The 23,639-nt window shown below is 38.5% G+C and overlaps 2 protein-coding genes across 10 annotated transcripts in view; both read right to left on the reverse strand.

Annotated features, from left to right (window-relative positions):
• Window positions 1-9,505, reverse strand: part of LOC124408260 (rho GTPase-activating protein 21-A) — a 112,651-nt gene extending 103,146 nt beyond the window's left edge. For 3 of the 9 annotated variants that reach the window (XM_046885095.1, XM_046885094.1, XM_046885091.1), the window contains exon 1: window positions 9,060-9,494. The gene's annotated coding sequence lies outside the window, so the exon portion shown is untranslated. Of the gene's footprint in view, window positions 1-9,059 lie in introns of all 9 variants that reach the window. The other 6 variants (XM_046885089.1, XM_046885088.1, XM_046885092.1 and 3 more) reach the window with 4 other exon arrangements.
• Window positions 9,506-10,590: 1,085 nt separating this feature from the next.
• On the reverse strand, window positions 10,591-22,035 carry LOC124408267 (ABC multidrug transporter H-like). Its single transcript, XM_046885103.1, has 25 exons — window positions 21,719-22,035; window positions 20,894-21,119; window positions 20,504-20,814; window positions 20,230-20,428; window positions 20,004-20,142; window positions 19,570-19,900; window positions 19,353-19,484; window positions 19,040-19,268; window positions 17,972-18,077; window positions 17,703-17,874; window positions 15,728-15,946; window positions 15,509-15,653; window positions 15,376-15,424; window positions 15,213-15,262; window positions 14,430-14,569; window positions 14,164-14,331; window positions 13,475-13,713; window positions 13,202-13,394; window positions 12,670-12,701; window positions 12,417-12,522; window positions 12,111-12,338; window positions 11,777-11,912; window positions 11,378-11,483; window positions 11,152-11,252; window positions 10,591-10,781 (listed from the first exon to the last, which is right to left on the reverse strand). The coding sequence occupies exons 1-25, from the start codon at window positions 21,821-21,823 to the stop codon at window positions 10,606-10,608; spliced, it is 4,038 nt and encodes a 1,345-aa protein (XP_046741059.1). The 5' UTR covers window positions 21,824-22,035; the 3' UTR covers window positions 10,591-10,605.
• Between the last annotated feature and the right edge of the window lie 1,604 nt (window positions 22,036-23,639).

Below are 23,639 nucleotides of genomic sequence, written 5' to 3' on the forward strand. Positions count from 1 at the left end.
ACACACTCGAAATCTGACCTTTTTTTTTTATTTAGAGGAAGTGCACTTCGACTAGACTTGCTGGTATCGTGATGTAAATTTTTTTTACGGATAGCAGCACTAATGCCCACTAAAACCTCGCAGTTACAGACTTTTTTTCAATATCATTACTCTTGCAAAAAAATATATACCAAGGAAACAATTTTTTTCCCATGTTATTTCCACAAGAAACTTCGATCACAAATCGGAATACCCGAGAGTTGAGGTAAAAATGTGAAAAAATTAGCTAATCGTTTTCGAATTATTTCAAATTGATTTGGCAGATGGAGGGGCAAAAATTCGGCAACATCTTAAATAAGGAACAATTTCCTAATGGACATAGGAAAGAAAAATGAATAAAAAAATTAAAAAGGGAAAAAGACTGAATTTGAGGCTAAGTTTTCCGCTAAAATTTTCAAACAATTGATTCTCAACTATTTGTATCACGATAATAATATATGGTATAAATAATCGCGTGCACAATATATACCTAATGAAAGTGAAGTTGGTTAAAGGCATGAGAATGCATTAGAAACGTGAACACCATGGCCGCCAAGTAGTCCTTGGATTGTTACAGTTGTTGCACGTTAAGTACTGTATTATTATATATAATTACAATTCATATGTATATATATATATATATATATATATATATATATATATATATATATATCTACACTTCGGCTCATTGTTCGTTGTTTATTGTTACACGGACTGCAACACGTATTGCAGAATTCCAAAGTAAAAAAAAAAAAAAAAAAAAAAAAAACTGAATGTAATATCTAACCGAGATATCGAAGAGTCTATATAATAATAATATCTTCAAATGCGATAATAAAGTCTATCAACTATATATTATATATAAACAATATGTTACATAAAAATATAACAATAAAGATATAAAATATATTGGAGAGGAAATTAAAAGTTTGGAATAGAAAAAAAAATAATCAACAGACATAAAACTATAAAAAGGCGAAGCCTGTTACTTTATTATTACTTTTCACATCGCAGATTTTCAAAAGAATGGATTATTAATGGTGGTGACCTGCGTGGTCGTGGCCAGCGTGGTCGTGGCCAGCATGATCGTGCCCAGCATGGTTGTGGCCAGCGTGGTCACCGTGTTGACGATCCTGTCCTTGGGCTGAAAAATTGGTCGTCAAGTTGAATAAATTGGTACAAATGAAAAAAAAAAAAAAAAAAAAAAAAAAAAAAATTATTATAACGATCGAATTAGAAATAAGATCGAACAATTAATTTATATGTTATCACATTTTTAATTTTAAGTTAAGGGAAAAATAATTTCTACCAAATTTTTCAGAAAATATTTCGAAATAAAAATTACGAAGAAATTAAATATAAATACTACAGAAATTCGTTAATTTCATGTAAAACTTTCTTGTTAAACAATCGTTTAAAAAATATATCAAATTATTTCCAGCGATAGATGAAACGAAGTGGTTTTCAGATGGAACAAATATTGATAAAAAAAATAAGAACAACGGAGTAAAGATAGTAAAGAAAGAAAAAATGATTATTAAATTAACAAATATTAATAATAATTACTTTGAAAAAAGACACTTACGGTGGCCCTGAGCTTGGACGAAAGTGTAGAGTTGGCAGATGACCAACATGGCGAATACGACGTAGGCGATAATCTTCATGTTGAATAATAATTCTGTGTGTTTTGAGAAAAACTAACTAACTAGCTGTTTCACAGATGCGAGTAAGTTTAATTATGCCGAGAATGGTTCGGAGAGCCGGCATTTATACCGGGATGATTAGAGCTTGTTGTTTGTTCGCCGGAGTGATATCGTAGCAAAGAGGCCCTCGAGGTTATCATCTTGCTTCGTTAAATTTCGTACATTTCGTGAATATGATGTAGGTAAAGTATATTGGTGAATAAAAAAATGATAAACGAATTGAGTAATATATATATATATATATATATATATATATATATATATATATGAAGAATTGACGCCCCAATTATTTTGTTTATCAAAATTATCTTTTCACAAATAGTTTATTTAAGTATGTATATGTACATCAATTCAAGACGAACGACCTTTAATTAGATCATAGAATTTTTTCCGAAATTTTTCAAATCCAATTTTAAAAAATTAAGAGTATATATATATGTATAAGTGAACTTCGCAAGGATTGATTTTTAGGAAAAATCGTTATTCGAATTGAAAAAAACTATTTTTGCAAATCAGAATGTATTCAGATTTTGGAAACGAACCTCTTTTAAAACCGTTTTACAAAATTTTCAAAACAATGATTTTACTTCCAATGTTTCATTTGCAATATATGGTTATAAAATAAGATAATTCGATTAAAAACAAGTCAAGTTCGGATCTACAGTCTGGTTTATCGTTGCATATATAAAATTTCCACACTGCAACTATATATAAGGCTTCCTTTCTTTTTTATTTTTAACAAACCGCAGACGCCTATCCGAGACGACATGGAGGCGGGTCAAGGCGATATTCATTATGAAACTGACTGCGGAAAGAGTTCATTGGAATGATTATACGTATATATCGATAATGTATATATATATATATATATAAATATATATAATATGCATAAAGGGAGGAGCATAAAATTTTCCTTCGATACAATCGTCTGTACAACATCCTGTGAGTTCATTTGAGCGTGATTAAGTGATCGGAATTGGAGAAAAAAGAAATTGTATAACGCAAGAATAACAATTTTTTCATCATCGTATTGCAAGCTCTGAAAGCTGCAAGCAAGATAAGTAAAAGTTAGGGTAGATTAATCGTGTGAAATGTTAAATCTCAAAACGAAACAAAAAAAAAAAAAGAAGAGCGACGCGATTAGAATATTTTGAGAATTATTTTTAAACAGTGTACAAAAAACGATTTGTCATTTGATAAATAAATTTTAATAATCGTACGAAATTAGAGATTGAAAAGCAAACGAAGACGACGAAATCGTGTCGAATATATCAAATGTGATAAACACAGAATATTATATATATACTAGGGTGGCGCAAAAAAACCGAATTTTTTTCTTTTTTCTACAGTCTCGAGTGACAAAATGTTAGTTTTTGATGTTTTAAGAACCACTCCACATTTTTTAAAACGTCAGAAATCGTCAAAAATCGTGTTTTTTTTTAAATTTTTTTCTCATTACGGTATAATTTTACGGACAAAAAAAAATAAGTTTCCGAAAGTTTCAGTTCAAAATTTCAATTTTGAAAGGTCTCCCATAATTTTTTATCAACTTTTTGCTGCATTTCTTTAGATCTTTTCGAGCGACCTTTTAATATTCATATTAATATTTCATAAATTTTTTTTCTTTAATTTAGTAAGAAAGAATCGATAACAATACACCACGACATGAATTAAAAATCAAAAAAAATACTGAAAATACAATTTTTTTTAGTTTAATTTTTTGACGATTCTTGACATTTTTAAAATTTGTAGCGACCGTTTAGAATAATTTTTTTTCAACTCTCCTTTGGAGTGGGCTCTCAAAATATCAAAAACTAACATTTTGTCACACGAAACTAGAAAAAAAAAGAAAATAGTCGGTTTTTTTTTTTTTTTTGCGCCACCCTAATATATATATTCATTTTCTAACAATAACGGAGCAAGATTAATTATGGCAAGAAAAATTCGGTTCAAAAAATAAACGCTTTGAAAAAAAAAACAAAAAAAAAAAAATTGTTTTCGACAGCGATTAACCGCCATAATATAAGAAAAATTAAGATTTAATCGTGCGAATGAAAGTATTATTTCTATTCTTTCGCAATTCTTATATATATATATATTATACGTGTATGATACGTAAATTTGTAGAGATGAAATATGAATTCCGTTTATAAATATCGATAAGAAGCATGTTTTACGCAGCAGCGGGCATAAGTCGTCATTATTATCGCATGCTGTCGTCTTGCACTGTGCCGCCAGTCGATCCGCAGCATCGATGGAAAATAGTACGACATACGACGAGGAGGTACGTAAAATACGATACGCGTTAAACTATTAACGAATTTAACAATGATGGATTCGATTTTTTTATTTTTTTTTTTATTTTGTTATTTTGTTTTTTGTTCCTTGTTTTATAAATAAAATACGCACGCTGTGATTGGAAAAATAGTTTTCTGCACGCACGAGTTCCGTTTGAATTGCAAGGAGACAATTTTCTGACTAAAAAGGTTTTTCTCTCGAAAGCTGCGCCAAGTTTATGCAATTATTGAGAGAAGATTTGTCGGGAAAAAAATCTATAATAATAATAATAATAATAATAATAATAATGATGATGAAACAAAAATAAAAACATATAATCAGGGTTTAAAAAATTTTTGTACGTATAATGTATATATATATATATAATAACCAAAAATTTGAATTCAATTTTATAGAAACAGCGAAATTTATTTCGTTTTCTTTAATATGGATTAAATAAACGAATAAATCGCACGAAGAATATTATGAAGTCCAGTTAAATAAATTGATAATTTTTAAAAGTTTTCAATTTCCGTATTAATTTAATGCCAATAATCGTGTACAACTCGAACGTCCATTTTAAGTATCAATCAAAGATAAAAATTTTCCGACTTATTATGAATAGAATTTTCTTCTCTCCTTCAAAATTGTTTAAAAATGAATTTTGAATGATACGCTAATTTTTTTTCTCTGTTCATAAGAGCAAATTTTTGTTATATATGCATGTTGAAAAAAAAAAGAAAAGAAAAGAAAATTCATGTAACGTTTTGTATATTAGGTGACAACTTGCAGCTCAAGTCTTAAAGCTGAAAAATTTGTTTAATCTTCTTTGTTCAAACTGTTGTTATTATTATATATAATCTTATGCGTCACACTCGACAAGACCTTAAAAATCGCGTTTCGACCGCTGGTCGATCCAACAGCATCAGCGAAGACTAAGAAGAAGAAGAAGAAGAAGAAGAATAAGAAGAAGAAGTCACGTTCAACCGCGCGAATAACAGTAAATATTCCATTCTACCTGACTGGCTGCAACCGTTCTGCTTCTTCCTTTTCTTTTTCTTATTCTTCTTCTTCGAACTTCTTCTTATTCCCGCGATGTCGATAGAATAATAAGAAATGAAGAAACAGTGAACACGAACCGAGACGATGATGCAAAAGGCCGAATTGACACTTGCGTGCGAATCTCGTTGCGTGTATAGTAATAATAATAACAACAATACCAATAAGAATACAGGGTGTCCAATTTAACTTGACACCGCAGAATATCTCGTGAATGGAGACGCCTTTGAGAGAATAAAAAAAATGTTCGAGTGACTTTCGTCAATCGAAAAAAAGTCAGATAATCACGACTAACCATAAGAGAGAAAAACGTACTTTCTTTTACATAAATCGTTATCAAACTCAAGTTATATAATTTCGGCAATAATATTGTTTAATTTCAAATTAATCGTGTGAAACTAAGCGATAATATAACAAACACAGAACACCGAGTGTATAAAGCAGGTAAAATCGTTTGGTAGACACGTGTGTTACATAAATCGTGGGTTTAGCAACAATATAACAGCAGCTTGCAATATAAATATATAGATCGTGAGTAAACGAATCTCGACAGGATCGATCCCTACGAATTAACGATCGGAATCGTGAGTATCCTGTGAACGGTATTTGCGGTTCGCGATCATCATCCTCGTCTGAACTTCTGGGTTACAAAACCAGTTCCAAACACACAGAGCCAGGCAGTCAGGCAGTCAGGCAGACAGCAATGACGTTGAGAACTGACTTCTGTTCGATGCAGCAATCGCGTTGCTGTTGCAGTATTACATGTGTATATATATATATATGTACACATGTGTATACCAACATTGTATACGTCTCCATATAGAACACGTGTGAGAGAACAAGCAGCAGCAGCAGCAGCAGAGAAGCGTTAATTGCCGTATTTAACCCCACAGTGCAGCGCACAGCAGCTTGTCAGCAGAATAATTTTCTCGGTAAAACTAAACGGCCCAAGATAAAATAGAACTCGGTTCTTATCAAGAGAATTTCAATAGATTTACATGTATTGAATTTGATAGCAAAGTATATTTTCTATAATAAATATTCGCTTCGCAACAGAAGAGAAAAAAAAATAAAAACAAATAAATTTAAAAAACACCGTATATACCTACGCATAATGCAATTTTTACGGGGAGATAATAAATCGATGAAGAAGGTATAGATTTTGAAAAATCTTTCAAACTTATAAAACCGTAATCAGTTTTTCAATATACAATATGTATATGTATACGAACATACGTATCTTGATATATATAGAATCGAATAGATGAGAGAAACGATATCATCGGAAAATCGGGTCGTCCGTGAAGTGGTGAAAAGTAACCGCGAGTAACTCGACCCGACCCAAAGCGAAACGAAACGAAACGAAAGGAAACGAAGAACATCCAACAACGACTCTCGGGGCCTTTTTTACCTGCAGTGTGTTTGTGTGTGTGTGTGTGTGAAGCAGGTCCGAATAGAGATTGCAGTGTCAGGCCACAAGAAAAATAAGAAGAAGAAGAAGAAGACGAAGAAGTTACAACGAAAAAAGTAGAACAAGAAAGAGAACAAAAAGATTAGAAAAAAAAAAAAAAAAGAACAACAACGGTTCTCACTGATCATTGATCAGCCGTCAACTTTACGCTGCATCGCGTTCAACGAGTAAGTACCTGTTATACAATGCACACCTTATCGCATATGTTAGACGTAGTAGATGTATATATATGTATAACAATACGTATGTAATACACCATACATAACGGCGCGTGACGCAACAACGACGACGACGATGACGGTATGAAAAAACAGGGCGGAATGAAAATGTGTGTATAAAGCGTTATAAAATTGTGTAACAGCTTTATAACAACATATTTTAAGTATATATACACATACACATATGTACATATAATACATCTACGTGGGGGCTGGATTGAATAAAATTGCAGCGTTAAATAAAATTAATGCAGAGCAGAGTAGAGAACAAATTGTTTTATTAACGGCTGTTGGTAAACCGCATGAGCGAGAGATGATTGAAGATAGAGAAAAAAAAATTTGACTCAAGGAGAAGCACGCACGACGGTGTCGAGTTTTTCGATTATCTTTACAAATGTATCACATGACCGCAAAAAACAAAAAAAAAAAAAAACGAGACATTTGTAATGTAATGTGATTTTCATTTAAATACATGCGATAAGATTTATCCAAACTTGTATAATTATAAAGGAAGAACTCAAAGAAGAGAAATCGTCACGAAACTGCTGGTCGTTTTTCTTCGTTAAGCTCGTGAGTGTGCGGTTTAAGAAAGTGTAACGAGACGACGACGAAGATTCAGATATATGTATATAAATCGAGTGCAAGTATTTACCGGAATATTAATTTGTTTCATCACGACAACGGATGATGATAATAATTGAAATTAGTCAGGCGTGCGACGTAACAGGTTGAAAATTCTTATGCCACCGTTGAATATTCTCATTTCTCTTGTTTTTCACTGTAAACTTTAACGACGAAGTGTATGTAAACATATTTTTCTCTTCGAAACTGCGTTGTCATCGCTTCGTTTTACGTTTATCCCTTACAGAATGAAATAATATTTATACAAGATTGAAATTAGTAACGTTACTTTAAAAAACGCTGCGCACGTTTAGAAAAAATTGTAACAAATAAAACATATTTCATACTTGAAAAATGCAACCGTTTGAAAGTCGGTTAAAAAATTATATATACAAGAACGAATTTTTTCCATCAATATTTCGTTGTGCTAACGTTACTAACTTCTTCAATTCCTTGTGAATAAATCCTTGATAAATAACAGCGTAACGAAATAACGAACGTCTGATTTTATATATATACTCCATACCCATTGTCGAGAAGACTATTCGAAAAAGGAACGACGATTCCTCAATAATCTCTAACAAAGGTCTTATCTGAGACTGAGAGCAGGAACGAGGAAGATCGTCGTCAGCGAGAGGAAATGGAACCCGTATATCAAGACGAAGAAGAAGAAGAAGAAGAAGAAGAAAAAGAAGAGGAGGGGGGAGAGGAGGCGGAGGAGAAGCGAGATCGCATCTACGATTCGTAACGGCCGAAGTAGAAGGTGGAAGAAGAAAAAGAGGAGGAGGAGAAGAGAGGTGGAAGAGGGGGGTAAAAAGGGGGAGAGAAAACGTGAGACCGAACGTCCTTGGCAAGGCTAACGAACCAGAATGCCTCGTAGGTACATGCATACATACTACATACAAATTATACGACGTGAGTACGCTGCTTACGAGAGACGAGAGACGAGAGTTGGCTGATGAACGTCCTCGGAGATCCTGATTGACACAGGAGGCGCACAGCCGTTATATTTTACGGTTTGAAACGAAGCACGCGACGAGTCTGAGAAGACTAACAATAAGTTGAAGTTAGTATCGTAACGAAAGATTGAAAAGAAAATGACCATTTTGTTTATGTTTTATTTAGTTACAATTTACCGCCAGTTTTTAAACAGTTCCTAACGGTTTTTCCTAAGCACGAATCGTTACGGTAATACGTCGCTAACCTCAAAATGATCAAAGAGTGTGCGAGCCGTGACGAGTCGCGTCCTACTTTAATCAACAACGCGACAACATCGTTGTTTTTTTAATGAATCTAATCAAGAAATACGAGAGGCACAAGTATATAGACGCGTTGCATTGCATACGTACGTACGTACGATCGCCGGACGCCGCAAGCGTTCTTTATTTACAAACAAAGACGCGTCGCGTGCCGAACAACCGAGCATCGCGATCAACTCCGAAGAGAACAATCGACGATCTCGAGATTCGAATTGACCGGCGATCGCTTTGGGCAGAGAAACCGAAACGTGCTTCATGAGACGCCGTCGCTGCTCTGTGCTGCTTCCGATGCTTCCTGCAGCAGCAGGGGGAGGAAACGAAGCGTCGAGGAGCCGCAGGAGCAACGAGAGGAGACGACACGCATTCCTCGAGCGCACGAGGAGAGCGCCAAGAAACGAGACACAGAATTTCTACAACAACGTGACTCACTCACCTCGGCGGGCTTTTCTCTTTCGCTCCCTCTCTCTCCGCCTCTCTCTCCGTATATGTATCTTTCTCTCCCTCTCTCGCTCCCTTTCTCGTCACTCAGCTGGTCCGCGGGGCTTCTCGGCTATCGCTGTCTCTCCACGATATCGACGCACTTCACCTTATCACTGCTTCGTAGTAGCGACACTCGTAGCATAATTTCCGGCCACAATTATCAATGCGCACCGGCTCGTTACTACACATTATGCCGGAAACCGAACTCGGCTGAAAACAGACTCGACGCACGGCCAACTGCGATCATCGCGCGACGACACGTCCTACTCGCTGCACGGTAACATGGCGGCTGCCCGACTGACGGCGGGCAAAAAATAATCGACGATCGACTCGCCATCTACCCATAATCCTCAGCAGCACGATGCGATTTCAGCGCCAGCGCCATCTTGCGGTCAAAATGCGCACTCGTATGTGACTCTCACCTGTCGTGTCCGACGGGTAGAGAAGCGTCAGGCGTTCTATCGGCGATCTTTTACTTTGCCGTGTAATTTAGTCGGAATGTAAAATTTGTAGAAATTCTGAACGGTGGGGAGGGCCGTCGTCTTGAGTTTTTGGTTTAATTACAAATCCGAAGATATTAAACGTTTGCAGAAGATTGTTACGTCCAAAGTTATGGAGAATTAAATTTCCTTCGTTTTTTATCAAAATTTTAAAACAAGATTTACATTAGATTGTAATCAATGACCAAAAAGAAAATGGCCGCATCGAATGACTGAAAATTATAATGTCTATTATACTCGCACGCTTACAATGTCGGTTTGCCGACTGCATTATTTACAGTTTTTTAAGTAAACTCTTTCTTCCGCTTTCCTAACTCTTTTTGATTAGCATTAGCGATAGTAATTGATAAAAACACAGCAAATTACCGTTATAGAGCAGAGATGAAATTACAACTTACAAACGCGTCCAACCACGGCCATTTTGATTCTACGTATCCGTCTGTCAATTGTCTTGACTCTTCAATTGTTTTTTCAATCCCCGCGAATTCGATAATTTTCAAACTAATTATTTCAGGTAGAATTATCTTACCTGCGTCTGAGGATGATTTCATCACGAAACATTTAAAAAATACCTTCTCATTTCCGAATATTCACTACGCAAAATTCACTTGCGGTTGGGGTGCACAAAAATGCATATTTCAATGCCAACATTGGTAGCAAGAACACTAGTAAACTGCAAGTTTGTTGAAAATTTTTCGTATGAAAAATTGAAGACCTAGAGAAATTTTATTCGAATACATGGTAGAATCTGAAGAAAAAAAATAATTCAGATTGCTTTAAGAACAAAAGGATGGGGGTCTGAATTACGCGAAAGACAAAAGTAAAAACAGTACATTTTATTCCGTGTAATGCTCAATGCAATAATTCAACTTCTGTCAACGAGCGAAAAAAATCCGTATTTTTTTTCTTCTCAATATTATTGTTGTTATATTGTATATGCTTAACGAATTACGTTGATGAGTGTTCGTAGTTGATGAATCCAAAGATAAGACTAAACCGTTATTTGTATCTAGCTCGATTCCAGAGACAGGCGTATCCCATGCAATGAAACACCACGTAAGTGACAGCCATGAAAGAAATATCTGTCCAGTAATTATCAGCATCAAAATCGTACCTGTCCAAAACCTCCGATCCATCCGTCATGCAGGGTAGTTCCGGATCTTCAACTTCACAAGCTGAAATAAAAGACGAAGAAGAAAGAAGAATGCAGCCGATAATAGTACACTCGCGATTCTAGCATCGGCTAAATGTGACTTGCTTGGTCAATCTTATCTACCAACTTGACATGCAGTTATACCTTGAAAATATTTTCTATTTTCCTTTCACTACAAATATGACCTCTGCTCGATTTACTTATTTCGACAATGCCTATACTTTTATCGCCTTTCGCAGATAACGTCTCGATCCGACAACAAGCTGCAGGTCATTTTTCTCTTTTCCCAACATCGCGGTTCGTTCGGTTTTTCACCAATTATTATTATACTGTACCAAAGTATCATCACCATGAGTGTGTAATATCTAGAGTAAAGAAATAACCGTGCTTACAAATGTTGTGCACTCCGTCCCACTGAACGATGGTTAATGCTTCGGTGGAATGAAGAAGCCACGAGATGTATTTGACCCACTGCACATAGGCCGGCAGGGTGCTGAAAAGATTAGATGTAGTTAAGGAATGTGTCTTGTACAAACAGTAAGACGCCACCCACTCATCCACTTTAGCCTGGTAAATACATCTACGTATGAGCTAAAGTAAATCTCCATCCTGCAGTACCCGAGCTTGATGAAGGGACCCATGGTTACCATCAGTATGTAGTCGAATGGAACCAAATACGCCATTGCGAGGGGCACGGAGTCAAAAGCAGCGGAGAAGAAGCAGCCTATAAAGTATATAAAACATGTAGACGTCGATCAAGCGTCATTTTGTTCCATTGAGAAAATATATATATATCATTAAAAATCGTTATTTTTACAAATAAAAAATATCAGAACGTAGTTCAATGTTAGCCCAATATGAATGTAAATTTTTATGTTCATAAAATGAAATGTCTCTTCATGAAAAATCCTTGAAAAATCGCTTTTTCGACCTCTTGACTAGGTATAACCCCTTACGAAATAAGAACGAGTTAAAATTAGAAATCCTTTTGATTTCTCTAAATTTCATTAAACGTACCGCAAGCGGTGGAAACGTTCATGGTAAAGATGACGACGATGACGCTCAGAGTGAAGGCCTCGATGCTACTTCTGAGTCCAACGACCCAGTAGACGATCATCACGAATATAATTGGCTCGATGATCAGACCGGGAATCTGCAAGATGTTTGGCATAAATGATTTCCTATAAAACTGGGCGCTACTTTTGGATGGGTTTCGGACCCAGAATCCATGTACGTTGGACACCTAATCTCATTTCTCCTGATTTTTCTTTTTCCTCGTGAGAAATAAGGAAAGACGTTAATGAATTGTGGCCAGACGTGTTTTTCAAGTTTTTCTATCTGTTATCCTCACCAATGAGATCACCCTGGCCAAGTAGTACAAATGGGGCGAATACAGTCCAGCCCGATGCTCTCTTAGGAAAAGTGGCATCTCCTGCGGAAGAGTCGCCAGAGTGGCGTACATCGGCAAAAATGTATTCTCGGTTACCAAGATGAATAGAACTCCTTGAACCGCCTGGATTCCAAGCTGATCCAATTTTATCGCTCCGAAAAAGCAGAGCGACACCAGGATGGCGAGACACTGGAATAACTCATCAATTAAGACATTTTTTTTAAAGAAGCGTCGTAGGATCAGCTGCAGTAATTAATTTCTGTCTACCAGTTTCAGGAGGATGCGTAGAAGTTGGACACTTGGATCCCTGATCACTTGAATCGTACCGCGATTGATCAACCAGTAAAGTTTTGTCCACCACCAAGGCTCCTTGCTGTAATTGCAGAGATATTGTGCTGCTTTTATTTAAATATTGCTGAATAATTTTGAAACAAAATCAATAATTCTTAATGTGGTTCATTTCAATCCTGAATTTGGATGTTCTATTATCGAATACACGTATAAAGGGTACATGACTCACAATTTGCAAATGTCCTCGGTTTCTCCCGTCCACTGAAATAAATAAATGAAAATAAAATAAGAAACAAACTAATGGAATACCTCAGCGCAAAATTTTGTTTTATTAACCGCTTGACTGGTACGAGTTTTTAACCAACCAAATTACACCAAAATTGGTACCCGGGGTTTTTTGGCTCCCTAATTTCATTACAAAATTTATTTATATCTTGAAGCCGCAATTCAGGGGGAAGCGACCCCCTGAACGGAGGTGTATCAATTTTTGTCAAAAACAATCCAAAAAATAGAATTATTCAAAAATATGAATATACTGTCAGAAAATGTCCCTAGGAGCCGACCATTAGCTGTGGGCTCCTAGGGACATTTTCTGAAAGTCGCGATTGGCGTTGCATCGACTTCTCAATCACGTGGTAACTCTCAGCCAATAAAATTCGAAGGACTTGACGCATGCGCATAAGCTGCGCACTTTCCTCACGAGCAAACGATACATGATAAATTACCAGTCAACCGGTTAAAATCTAAAAGAATTTCCTCACATTGTAAGAATTTGAGATGTGAAGTTCGAGTTGAATGATCAGATCGTTCTCCTTGCTGGCGTCGCTGACGAGGAAGGCGTCGCATATCCTCTGAGCGTTTCGCCTGCTGGCGTCTTCGTACCGCGGGGCGGTCGCAAGGGTGGCTATGAGGAAATCGGCAGGGTTGTAGGCGCAAGGACACTGGTGTCCTTCGCTAAAAGACAAAATTACAAGATCCTTCGATGCAATCACGTGTTTCCGCCCTTCTGATCCGTCCGAAACGTTATAACCTACCTGGCAAAAAATTGAAGCGCCTGGACACCGGTGCCGATGAACGCGATCCTACCCTCGGCCACCAGGATGATCTGCTGGAAGGCGTTGAATATCGCCGAGCTCGGTTGATGGATCGTGCAGAGAACGGTGCGGCCTCGAGAAGCAACGGCTTTCAGATGGGCGACCAAAACTCCAGCAGAATGGGCGTCGAGTCCTGTTGTTGGTTCGTCCAGAAAAAGGATCTTTGGATCGGATATCAGCTGGAAGGGAAATTTATTAATGTAAACAGTTGCAAGTGTAGAAGAACTGACCCCGAAAGGTTAATCACTCATCGATTTCATGTAGACCAGATTTCAAAATTACAAACATTTCGAGTGATTTTAAATGACTGCAAAGTATTTCAAAAGATTTCAGAGGATTTAAAAAAATGACAACAGATTTTAAGGGATTTCAAAGGATTTCGAAAATTTTTTGAAAGATTTCAGGCATTTCAAAAGACTTCGAAGAACTTTAAGAGGTTTCGAAAGATTACAAAAAATTTCAAACGGTTTTAGTGGATTTCAAAAGATTACAAGAGACTTTTTCAAACGAAAATATAAGTGATTTCAAAAGATTTCAACAAATTTTTCAATAATTTCAAGTGAATTTAGAATATTTCATACGATTTCAAACGTTTCAAGAGATTACTCAAAATTTCCTAATATACTTACTTCGGTAGCGAATGCGAGTCGCTTTTTCTCACCTCCAGACAAAACCTTCTCACCACCGGTCCCAATCTGAGTCCCAGACCTGTGAACCAGTCCGACTTCCTGGAGAAGACGGCTTATCCTAATCCTGATGTTCCGGACTTCCGTTCTCCGGTCCAGCTTCATCCTAGCCTGCATTGTAAATCCGTAGTAAAAAATCATTCGATAATAAAACAGATAGAAGGATCGAGTGGACTTGAAAAAAGTTCAAACGTATCAAAACGCCATACCATGAACATCAGATGCTCCATCACGGTCATCGAACCAACGAAGAGGTCTTCCTGGTGCATGAACCCGGTGTGAAGCCGCATGTAGGAGGGGCTGACCGGATGTCCCTGCACCAATATGTCACCGTGGACGACGACGCCGGCTGGATAAATTAGGAAATTGCATAGCAGTAATTTTTATTTTATACCTTCGACTGTTTTAACCCTTTCAGTCACGCAATCCATTATTTTTTTTTTAGCTTGGAAGTGCAATTATATCATTTCCATGTAACTTTCGATGGTAAATAAGAATCTGATGTCAAAAATTTAATAAGATTTTAATAAAAACAACCCCTAAAACGGTATGAAAACGGGGTGAATTATAAACATTGTTTCAGACACTGTTCTTGAGTGAGATTTATATGAATATTTATTTTAAGACAGTATGATTTTAGCCAGAGAATTAGTGCAACCCTCAAGGAGAATGAAAATCACCCCTGTGCATTGAATTTTATAAATTCAATGACCATTCTGAGATCTCTGTTTTGTAAACCAATGAATTCCAAACAAAAATGCTTTTTTTTTTTTTTTTTTTGCACATGTTTACTTATAACAAGTATAAACAATTATGGTTTCACATAAGATTTTTTTTTTTTTCTACCTAAAAATGCTAAAAAAAATCAAGAATTTGCATTGAATGATGGCTTGTGCGACTGACAAGGGTTAATTCGAAAGTGCAATTACCAATTGCGATAGTCGTATGTGACTCGAACTATGATATTCAACATTTGAATAATATTAACTCACGTGGAGAACGATATGCGAGCGCTGTCATCAGTGAACTTTTTCCAGCACCGCTAGATGGGAAGAATTATGGTTCGTAATTTACTTCGTTACTTTTCCACAACCTGGTAAATAAAGCGACTTAAGGATAATGTCGAGGACTTACAGCCTCGCGTAATCTACTCACCTTCCTCCCATTATGGCAACGAGTGTCCCCGACTTGACGGCACCGCGGACTAATTAATAAAAAAGACGTTGAAATGTTCGAACAATTTTACACCAATTGATAAAAAAAATTTTAACAGCGTTACAATAGTTACCGTTGTTGATCAGCTGTTTGCATATCCTGTTGTCCTTGGTAGTTGCGTAGACCGATAAATCGCGCCAGGATATGGTAACGCCTTTTCCGCACTGGGTTGAATCCTCGTTTCTAGAGGCCAAGAAACCCCTCGAGGTGACAACCATCTGTCGATGGTTCGTGTAATAATATTACTAATAATAATAATTGGTCAATTTATAACAAATTTCACAGTTCTTACATTTTCTTGGAGACGGAAACGGCGACGTTTATCTTTGCAGAGATCCACCGATCGACTGCAGGCCACGTGCGATGCAATCGACTTTGGGAGAAGGAAATTCTCTCCTTCACAACTCGCGGTGGGACATGACTCGAAAGGTTTGAACGAGGAGCGGTCAGCGAATGGTCGAGAAGCTCTCGAATGTCCTCCGCATGACAAAACCAATCCTCCGATCTCGTGTTACACACTTGAGCCTTGCGATCGGTGCTGGGGAAAGTCCTCTGGGAACGATGACGCGATCCGAACCAACGGATCCCGATATTCCATCCATATTTCAGACCCTCCCAAACTCCCGAAAGCTCCTCGTGTAGGCACCTGGAAAAAGACGTGGTGAAAAAGGAGAAGCCGTACGTCGTCGAGGCGGGATTAGGGTCGTCAAATCGATCGACCGACGTGTCACGAAACGTCGATTTCACGAGGATGGAAGTGTTCTCTGGCAGAAAATGAAAAAGCTTATAATGACGTTTTTGTACCGTAAAAAAAAAAATTATGAAACTAAATTAAGACCATTTATGCAAGATATTAGGACTTATCGAATGAATTAAAGACAACATACAGACAAATAAATTGTAAATTATTATTAATTTAAAGTGTACCAGTTATTAGTCCCAACCGTTTTTGGTTATATCAGTTTGATCCTTGGTTCTAGAATGACCAAAGAATAAATTTGCATGGTTTCAAACGCGTCAATGACCAGCACACACTTACCTTGTCATGTACTAAAATGGACTCGAAAAAGTCGAGGCAAAATTGAGAAAAAAATAGATCCGACTTCTCGACTATTGCGTCTTCCTCGATGGAAACTGGCGTTAATGTCAACGATCATGGTGTGAACCGAGAAGCGTGTAAAGCCCGCAGGATGCTAACACAAACGTGTTTTCCTTCTGGCAGTTAGGTTCGTGTCTGTAGGTATCGGATTATTGTAATCGAAGACTGAAACCCTAGATTTGCGGCCTCCGTACTCCTCGTGCTCAATACATCTACAGCACCAGAACTACAAGTCGTGTGTAAAGTCTGTAACTTACACGTAACTGGCTGGCCTGGAAGAAGGCGTGGAAAAAACTGCGTGTAAAATGTTTTATAACGGCATCTAACGGCGGTAAAAGAAGTCAAATTTTAAACAGTCCATATTTTATTGTCAAATTTGTATTTCTTGATTTTCTTAATTCCTTTCTGTCGTCTTCTTTCTTCTTTCCAGCTTGCGACAATCTTTTCACTTCTGCGTATATCGGCATAATTTGTTGCATTGAATCTCGATACTCGAGAGAGGAATTTGGTCCGTTGGTCATACTTTTTGCTTCTCTCACTTTTCCCACGAGTTGCGATGCAGGAGGAAATTACTCGTCATAGACTATGGAATGAATTTTAATAACGATTGTTATCTGACACTGAAACACGTTTTGCAAAGTCAAGATAAAGCTTCAATAATTATTTCATGTACTGGTCTTAACACATTAATTACACACCATTTATATTTAACAGATATCTTAAATCCTAATGCGTATATTGCATGCATATGCATATGTAAAATTACAGATATATCAGGTATATTTACAGTTATTTAAAGGATATTTATCGTTTAAAATGTATTTAAGTTCGTCGAAATGAGGGTGATTTTTTCCTCGTTTATTTGTTTATTTGTTTCTTCAGACCGAAACGATTAGCACTGTTGTCGATTGTTACATAAATATGCGCTTTCCTACGCATTTCCAGTGTGAATATACATCGACATCGTCAAGTCACGTGACTTTATTTGGTCCGATGAGCCCTGAAGAGGATGGCAAAGAAGGCGGACAACCTGAAGACGACGATCAGGGAAAAGAGACAAGCAACGTCCATCCAGAAGTCGTTCTGCGTTCGACAAAACCATTATTAGAAATGCTTGACAGCTGTGGTAACTTGGAACTTGTATAAATGTGCAAAACATTTAGCCAACCTCGCTGAAATTGAGGGTCTGGAGAATGACGTGACCGTTCTTGGGACACGTCTCGTTGCTTCGGGTGCAGCTGATGGAATCAACTTCTGCCCATTGGTTCACGAGCAAGGCTTCATTTCCGTAACGGAACCAGGATAGATAAGAGAACCAGACGAAGTAAGACGGGACGGATCTGTATCGCATAATTTTTCATGACAATTACAAGGGGGAATTGCATTCGACGTAATCGACGTGTGTAAAGATTTGGATAAACAATATATGAGACTGACGCTTTGTTCAGGAAAAATCCTCCGAATAACAGGAAAGGAATTATCAACGGCGGTGCTATCGCTGACGCCATCGCCACGTTTGAGCTGACGCAGGAGATCAGATACCCTGTGAATCAGAATTTAGTTGGAAATTTAGTTGTAAAAAGAGATGACAAAAGATGGAGAAAAATTTTATGATAAAATGTCAATGATTTTTGGAACATATTATACTAGAAATCCTGTTGACGCGGTGTAATACGAAAGTTTTTTCTTTTTTCTTTACGTTTTTTTTCAAACAGTATCGAATGCGAAGACACGTGCGAGAGATAAAATAATCTTGTACAACATGCAAAACTTTTCATGTAAATGTATATAATGTAATATACGTATTACACGTTCGATGGATGGGGTATAATTTCTGTGATGTAGTCCGGCCTAAGAAGTGTCACACGATCGGTGCTTGGTAATTCTATCACGTGCGAGTAAATAATTATATGAGAAAAATATCGATACCTTCTTATGGTTGAGGATTATTCGGCTTGCATAACGCACCGCGGGCTTCCATTTATGCATGTATTGTACGCTTGCTAGCTAGAGAAATAATAACTCAACATCCGTATTCCAGCGAAACGGTTCACTGCAGATCGTTAATAACTCATAAAAAATTTTCGACTTTTTTTAAATTTTATAATAAATTAAACATTTTCAGGAGGATCACGAGTTGATTTTCCATGTGCAGAGGACATCGACCGAGAACTAGAGTTCAGGCTGCGATTTTCGTTCATGTCACTCAACTTATACACTCTAATTTCTAAGTCAGTCCATGGTTGACGCGGTGCGGATTCGATTACACAGTGAGACACTTGATCTTGAGAAACGGAGAACGAATTAACGGCACGTGACGTTTATTACGTGTCACATCGACTTCACGGATGGAATCAATACCCATGGCCTAAAATTAGACGGTCGTTTATGACCATAGAAGTGCAGTCCGATCGACCACCATGGATATGGAACGCACGTTGTGGTCATACTCGCCGAATTCTCTCCCCGCATGGGCATAATGGTCGATTTCTGATCTTTGCCTACCAAAGGAGGTCGCCACGTTGGCAACTAACGTGACTATTCCAGCCGTTGTAAAAAAGTGCTCCGGTCCAGGGTACATTCCGATCATCGGATAGACTATCGCGGTATAGACGAACGGAACTGCGATGAAGACTGGCGCCTCCGCCAGTGTCTTGCAGATGAAGTAGACGTCGGTTCTGTACATCCCGTTACGGTGTTCCCGCAGGAATATCGGCAATTCCGCACAAAATACCTGTGACGTAATAAAAGTTCATGACACCCAAGAGCAAAAATTATCTTGACACGAAACCACAACCGTCCATCGTCTCATACTGACATAAATCACTGCGAATACGTTCTGGAAGGTCATGTTGGTGAGGAAAATGAAGAGAGCTCCGTTTATGTTCATCACACCGTTCTGGTCCAGCTTCTGTCCGTAATAAATGAACCCGATGAGCATCGCCACCATCTAAAATTTGGTGGAAGGAGTCGTCGTTCGTTAGTCACATGATGGAGGTAAAAAAGCAGGTAATTCGTGAGCAAATCGAACGTACGATTGTCTGGAGAAAGCGGACTTTTATCAGCATCGGTTCCTTGATCACTGATATCCATGACCGCCATAGTACGGCTCTGAACTGTTCGCACCAGGATGCCTTGTAGGGACATCGTCTGGCCGCCGTGGTCTCGTCCACGACCGAGTCGCCGAATTCACCGTCCACGGTGCCGGCCTCCAGAGCCATCTTCACCCCGGTTTCACTCTTCTGGAAATCGTCGCAGACGTTGTTTATCGCTTGACGACACTCCGCCTCCCGACCCGGGACCACTGCCAAGACTTGGATGAAATGGTCGGCTGGATTGTAGTTGCTGGGACAGGCAGCGCCCAAACTATGACGTTGAGGAAAGCTCGTTTTAATCTTTTCTTTGTTATTTGAAGTCCGATAATCGAGCTTGATCGTCAAGATATTTGATAACTGAACGACAACGACACCTTTTAAAAAAAGCGCAAGCTTGTTCCGGGCTTCCCATGAAGGCGACCCTTCCCTCGGCCATCAGGAGAATTCTGTCGAACAGTGCGAACAATTCCGAAGATGGCTGATGCAGGGTAGCAACGATGGTCTTACCTCTTGCTGAAAGCGTGGTGAAATGACTCGTTGGAATGACTTTAGTTGCGAATTATTCAATAAGATAGTCATATATGGCATGATTCAACAAACCTGTTAAATTCTTCAGAACGGTAACGACCTGATGCGCCATGAAAGAATCCAGCCCTGAAGTTGGCTCGTCGCAAAACATCAGCGGAGGATCCGTTAGATACTCGGAGGCGAGTGACAATCTCTTCATCTCACCACCTGAAATCCCCTTCACTCTACCGGGTACCCCAATCACAGTGTTTGTACATTTTGTCAGCGCCAGCTGGAAAGCAAAAGAGTTTTTGAAGGTTGAAACGCTTTCAAGACTTGGTCGTTTTCCATAGATTCTACAATTCACCTCGGCTATGACCTCTTCGACCCTTTGCATCCGCTGTCTATACGGAATGTGTCTGTCCATGCGAACCAGGGCCTGAAATATGAGATGCTCCTTGACAGTCAGGGTGCCAATGAAAAGGTCATTCTGCTGAACGTATGCCGACCTGGAGGTGAGAACGGTGGAAGTTAAGCGGCGACCATTGGCTGCCCTTATTCCGGAAACGGTTATCCCTTGGCCGGTGCGGAAGGTCAAGGTATTCAAAAGCGTGGTCTTCCCGGCTCCCGAAGAGCCCATAATGACCAAGAGTTCACCGGGATAAGCGACTCCGGATACTGAAACACGGAGTGATTGAACCTTCGAGATGGTGTCGAAAAAAAATTGGTTATCCTGCACGAAACCATCCGGTATTACCGTCCTTCAAGATGTGCTTCAGCTCGACGGGCCTTCTTCCTTTCGTTATACGCTCCCACAGTCGCTGCTTCTTTGCGGTAACATAGACGTTCACGTCGCTCCATGTGAAGGTAATTCTCTCCAAGGAACGGTCGGCGCTCGACCCTGAGACCATTTTTTCGAGACACACCGCAACCTCAGGACTCGCGGATCCATTTCGCTCGGTTCCGGATGAGCCATTTTTCTTCTGTAAATATGTTTGCAATTTTAGCTTGGTGCAACGGTGCAGCGTTGCGACCGGTCAATGGGATCAATGGAATGCGGACACGTCTCGAGTTTCGATCTGGTCTAGTGGCCCAGTTGCTGAATTTTAAATCTGCCCTGTCACGAGGCTTTTTTACAACGCCAAAGCAGCCGCGGAATGGATTGATTCCACTTCGACACACTTGTTTCAAAATCCTTGGGGTCTCTTGCATATTTGTTCAAGACTTTACCAACCATGATTGACTCATTGGAATCGATTGTACTAGTTTAAAAAAAAAAAAAACTTCTCAAAGCTAATTACGTTTTAGTTGAATAATGAAATCAAAATACACACTGAACAGCTTGGACTAAACTGAACTTATTTCGCGGATACCAACACACGCTGCACATGCTCCGGAAGGAAGCCGTGCTGATATGAACGATCATAGACACAACATCCTGGAAAATAGTTCAACTAGACTATAGCTCTTGAGCTATACCGTTTCGCTTTAAAATTTCACGTTCATTTTCCAACTACTATTCCAAATTCGCCGGAATTACACCAATTTATATCTCGTAAAAACTTTACAGAGAAATACTTACACTGATTAAAGATTGGTAGGAGAACCTGTGTTTCCCTGAGCTGGTTGTAGCCACCGCAGGATTAGTCGACGAAATGAGCGGTTCCGATTCCTCGGTGGCAGTCATTCTGGATGCTCCTTTCGGGAATGTCCTTCGAATAACGATGAGAAGAGTTCAAGTCCAATATCCCGATCTTGGCTGACCGATTTTTCTCACTTTTGAGTTAATTTCGTTGAAAAGCTGAAGGGTGGTGTCGGTTAAGGACCTGCTGCGACTGTCACGTACTGAAATTCTTCGAGACTAATTGCGCAAAGTATCATTGTCATCAGCTTGGAACATGGCATCTGTTATTGGCCAACAGGAAATAAATTATTTACGTCGCAGCTTGGTTAAAACTGAGTCACGTGCAGATTATAAACAACAGGGACTCAGGATGCGACTTATCGTTGATGTTGTTCGAACATGAGTATCCAGATTTCAATCATGGTGAAGTGCGTGTGATTGACCTGGAAAGAACAAACCCGAGGATTCAGTCTCGCAGTCATTGTTTGCAATGTTTGCCTTATTTTCCGGCTATGCAGTACTTTTCATTATCACTGTACAAATATTCCCGGTAGCTCGAGACAAGCGCTGACAAATTGTGGTCTGGATTCTTTACAAGGATGGGGATAACTCATCAGCCACATAATTTCATGTTATAATTATACTCTCGGTCCGATACGTGACTAATTCTTAGGGTGATTACCGACCAACTTGTTGACCAACCGTCTGGTCCTTTCATAATAATTATAACACATGTTTACCGTCACGAAAACTCACGAGTTTTTCAACATCTTTGTAGAAACACCCTACATAATGCGTGCTTTTATGACCGCCATCACCTTACGTAAAGAAGCCGCTTGCGTAACACAATTTGAGTAAAACAAACAAACTCCGTAGATCTTGTGGCTGATATTATGTTACGGTACAAAATAATTACGTATTCGCTCCCTAAATCATCGAATAACGTGTACTACTGACGTGTAGTCCCATTGAAATTGAATACTAATTTCGATTTTTGAATTGTTTCGGATACGAACATTGAGGAAAAAGGAAAAAATGTTAAAGATATGCATGAAATTCGAGGTCTGTCCGGAGTTTTTCATGAGGTTCACTAAAGATTTTAGAATAGTCACGAACAACCGAATGACGAATTTAATGAATCAGGAACTTGTCGTAGCGACGGGAAAAGTGAGAATGAAATTTTGGTCGAAAAAATTCAAGATCAAAAATTAAACTGACTTACCGTTGAAAATTTAAGGAGTATGAAAAATCCAATGTGTGACTTCCAGCACGATTAATGGTCACCCACTTGTAATGCACTCATTTATTAATTCTTTATATCCGTGACTTTGCTCCGAAAACATGAATAGTGATTAACGTCTATAATTATTTTTCGATTCCTCTCGATATTCTCAGTAATCACTCTGTTCCGAAACGGCGACGACACGTAACGGCCGTCACCACCGACTGACTTAAGGGTGCTTTCAAGCCGTCCTATCACTCGCTGTCTCCCCTCCCCAAGTCGCTTCTCGTCATCGTCGTCCTCTTGGGATTTTCATTCCTAGACGCCGATCAAGTCGGTCAATTCGTCTTCCCGCGAGCTGGTGCATCACTGTCGCCTTTGTTCAAATCAGTGATAAAAAAATGAAACTTGACTACTTTATTTTTATTACAGGCGTAAAAGTCTACGGCGAATCGTTGGAAGTACGTAGATTATGTTCATGCGAAACGCGGAAGCGTTTGAACTCTTCTCCATTTGCTATCATCGTACACAGATTTGAATTATATCTGCGATATCGCGATTCAGAGCATCACAGTAGTTCCGTATTAATCCGTATGCAATTAAATTTAGGGCCAATCGCTGTCAATAATATTATACGTATACACACAAAGAGTGAAT

This window comes from Diprion similis, chromosome 7 (assembly GCF_021155765.1).
Source record: "Diprion similis isolate iyDipSimi1 chromosome 7, iyDipSimi1.1, whole genome shotgun sequence".
NCBI lineage: Eukaryota > Metazoa > Arthropoda > Insecta > Hymenoptera > Diprionidae > Diprion > Diprion similis.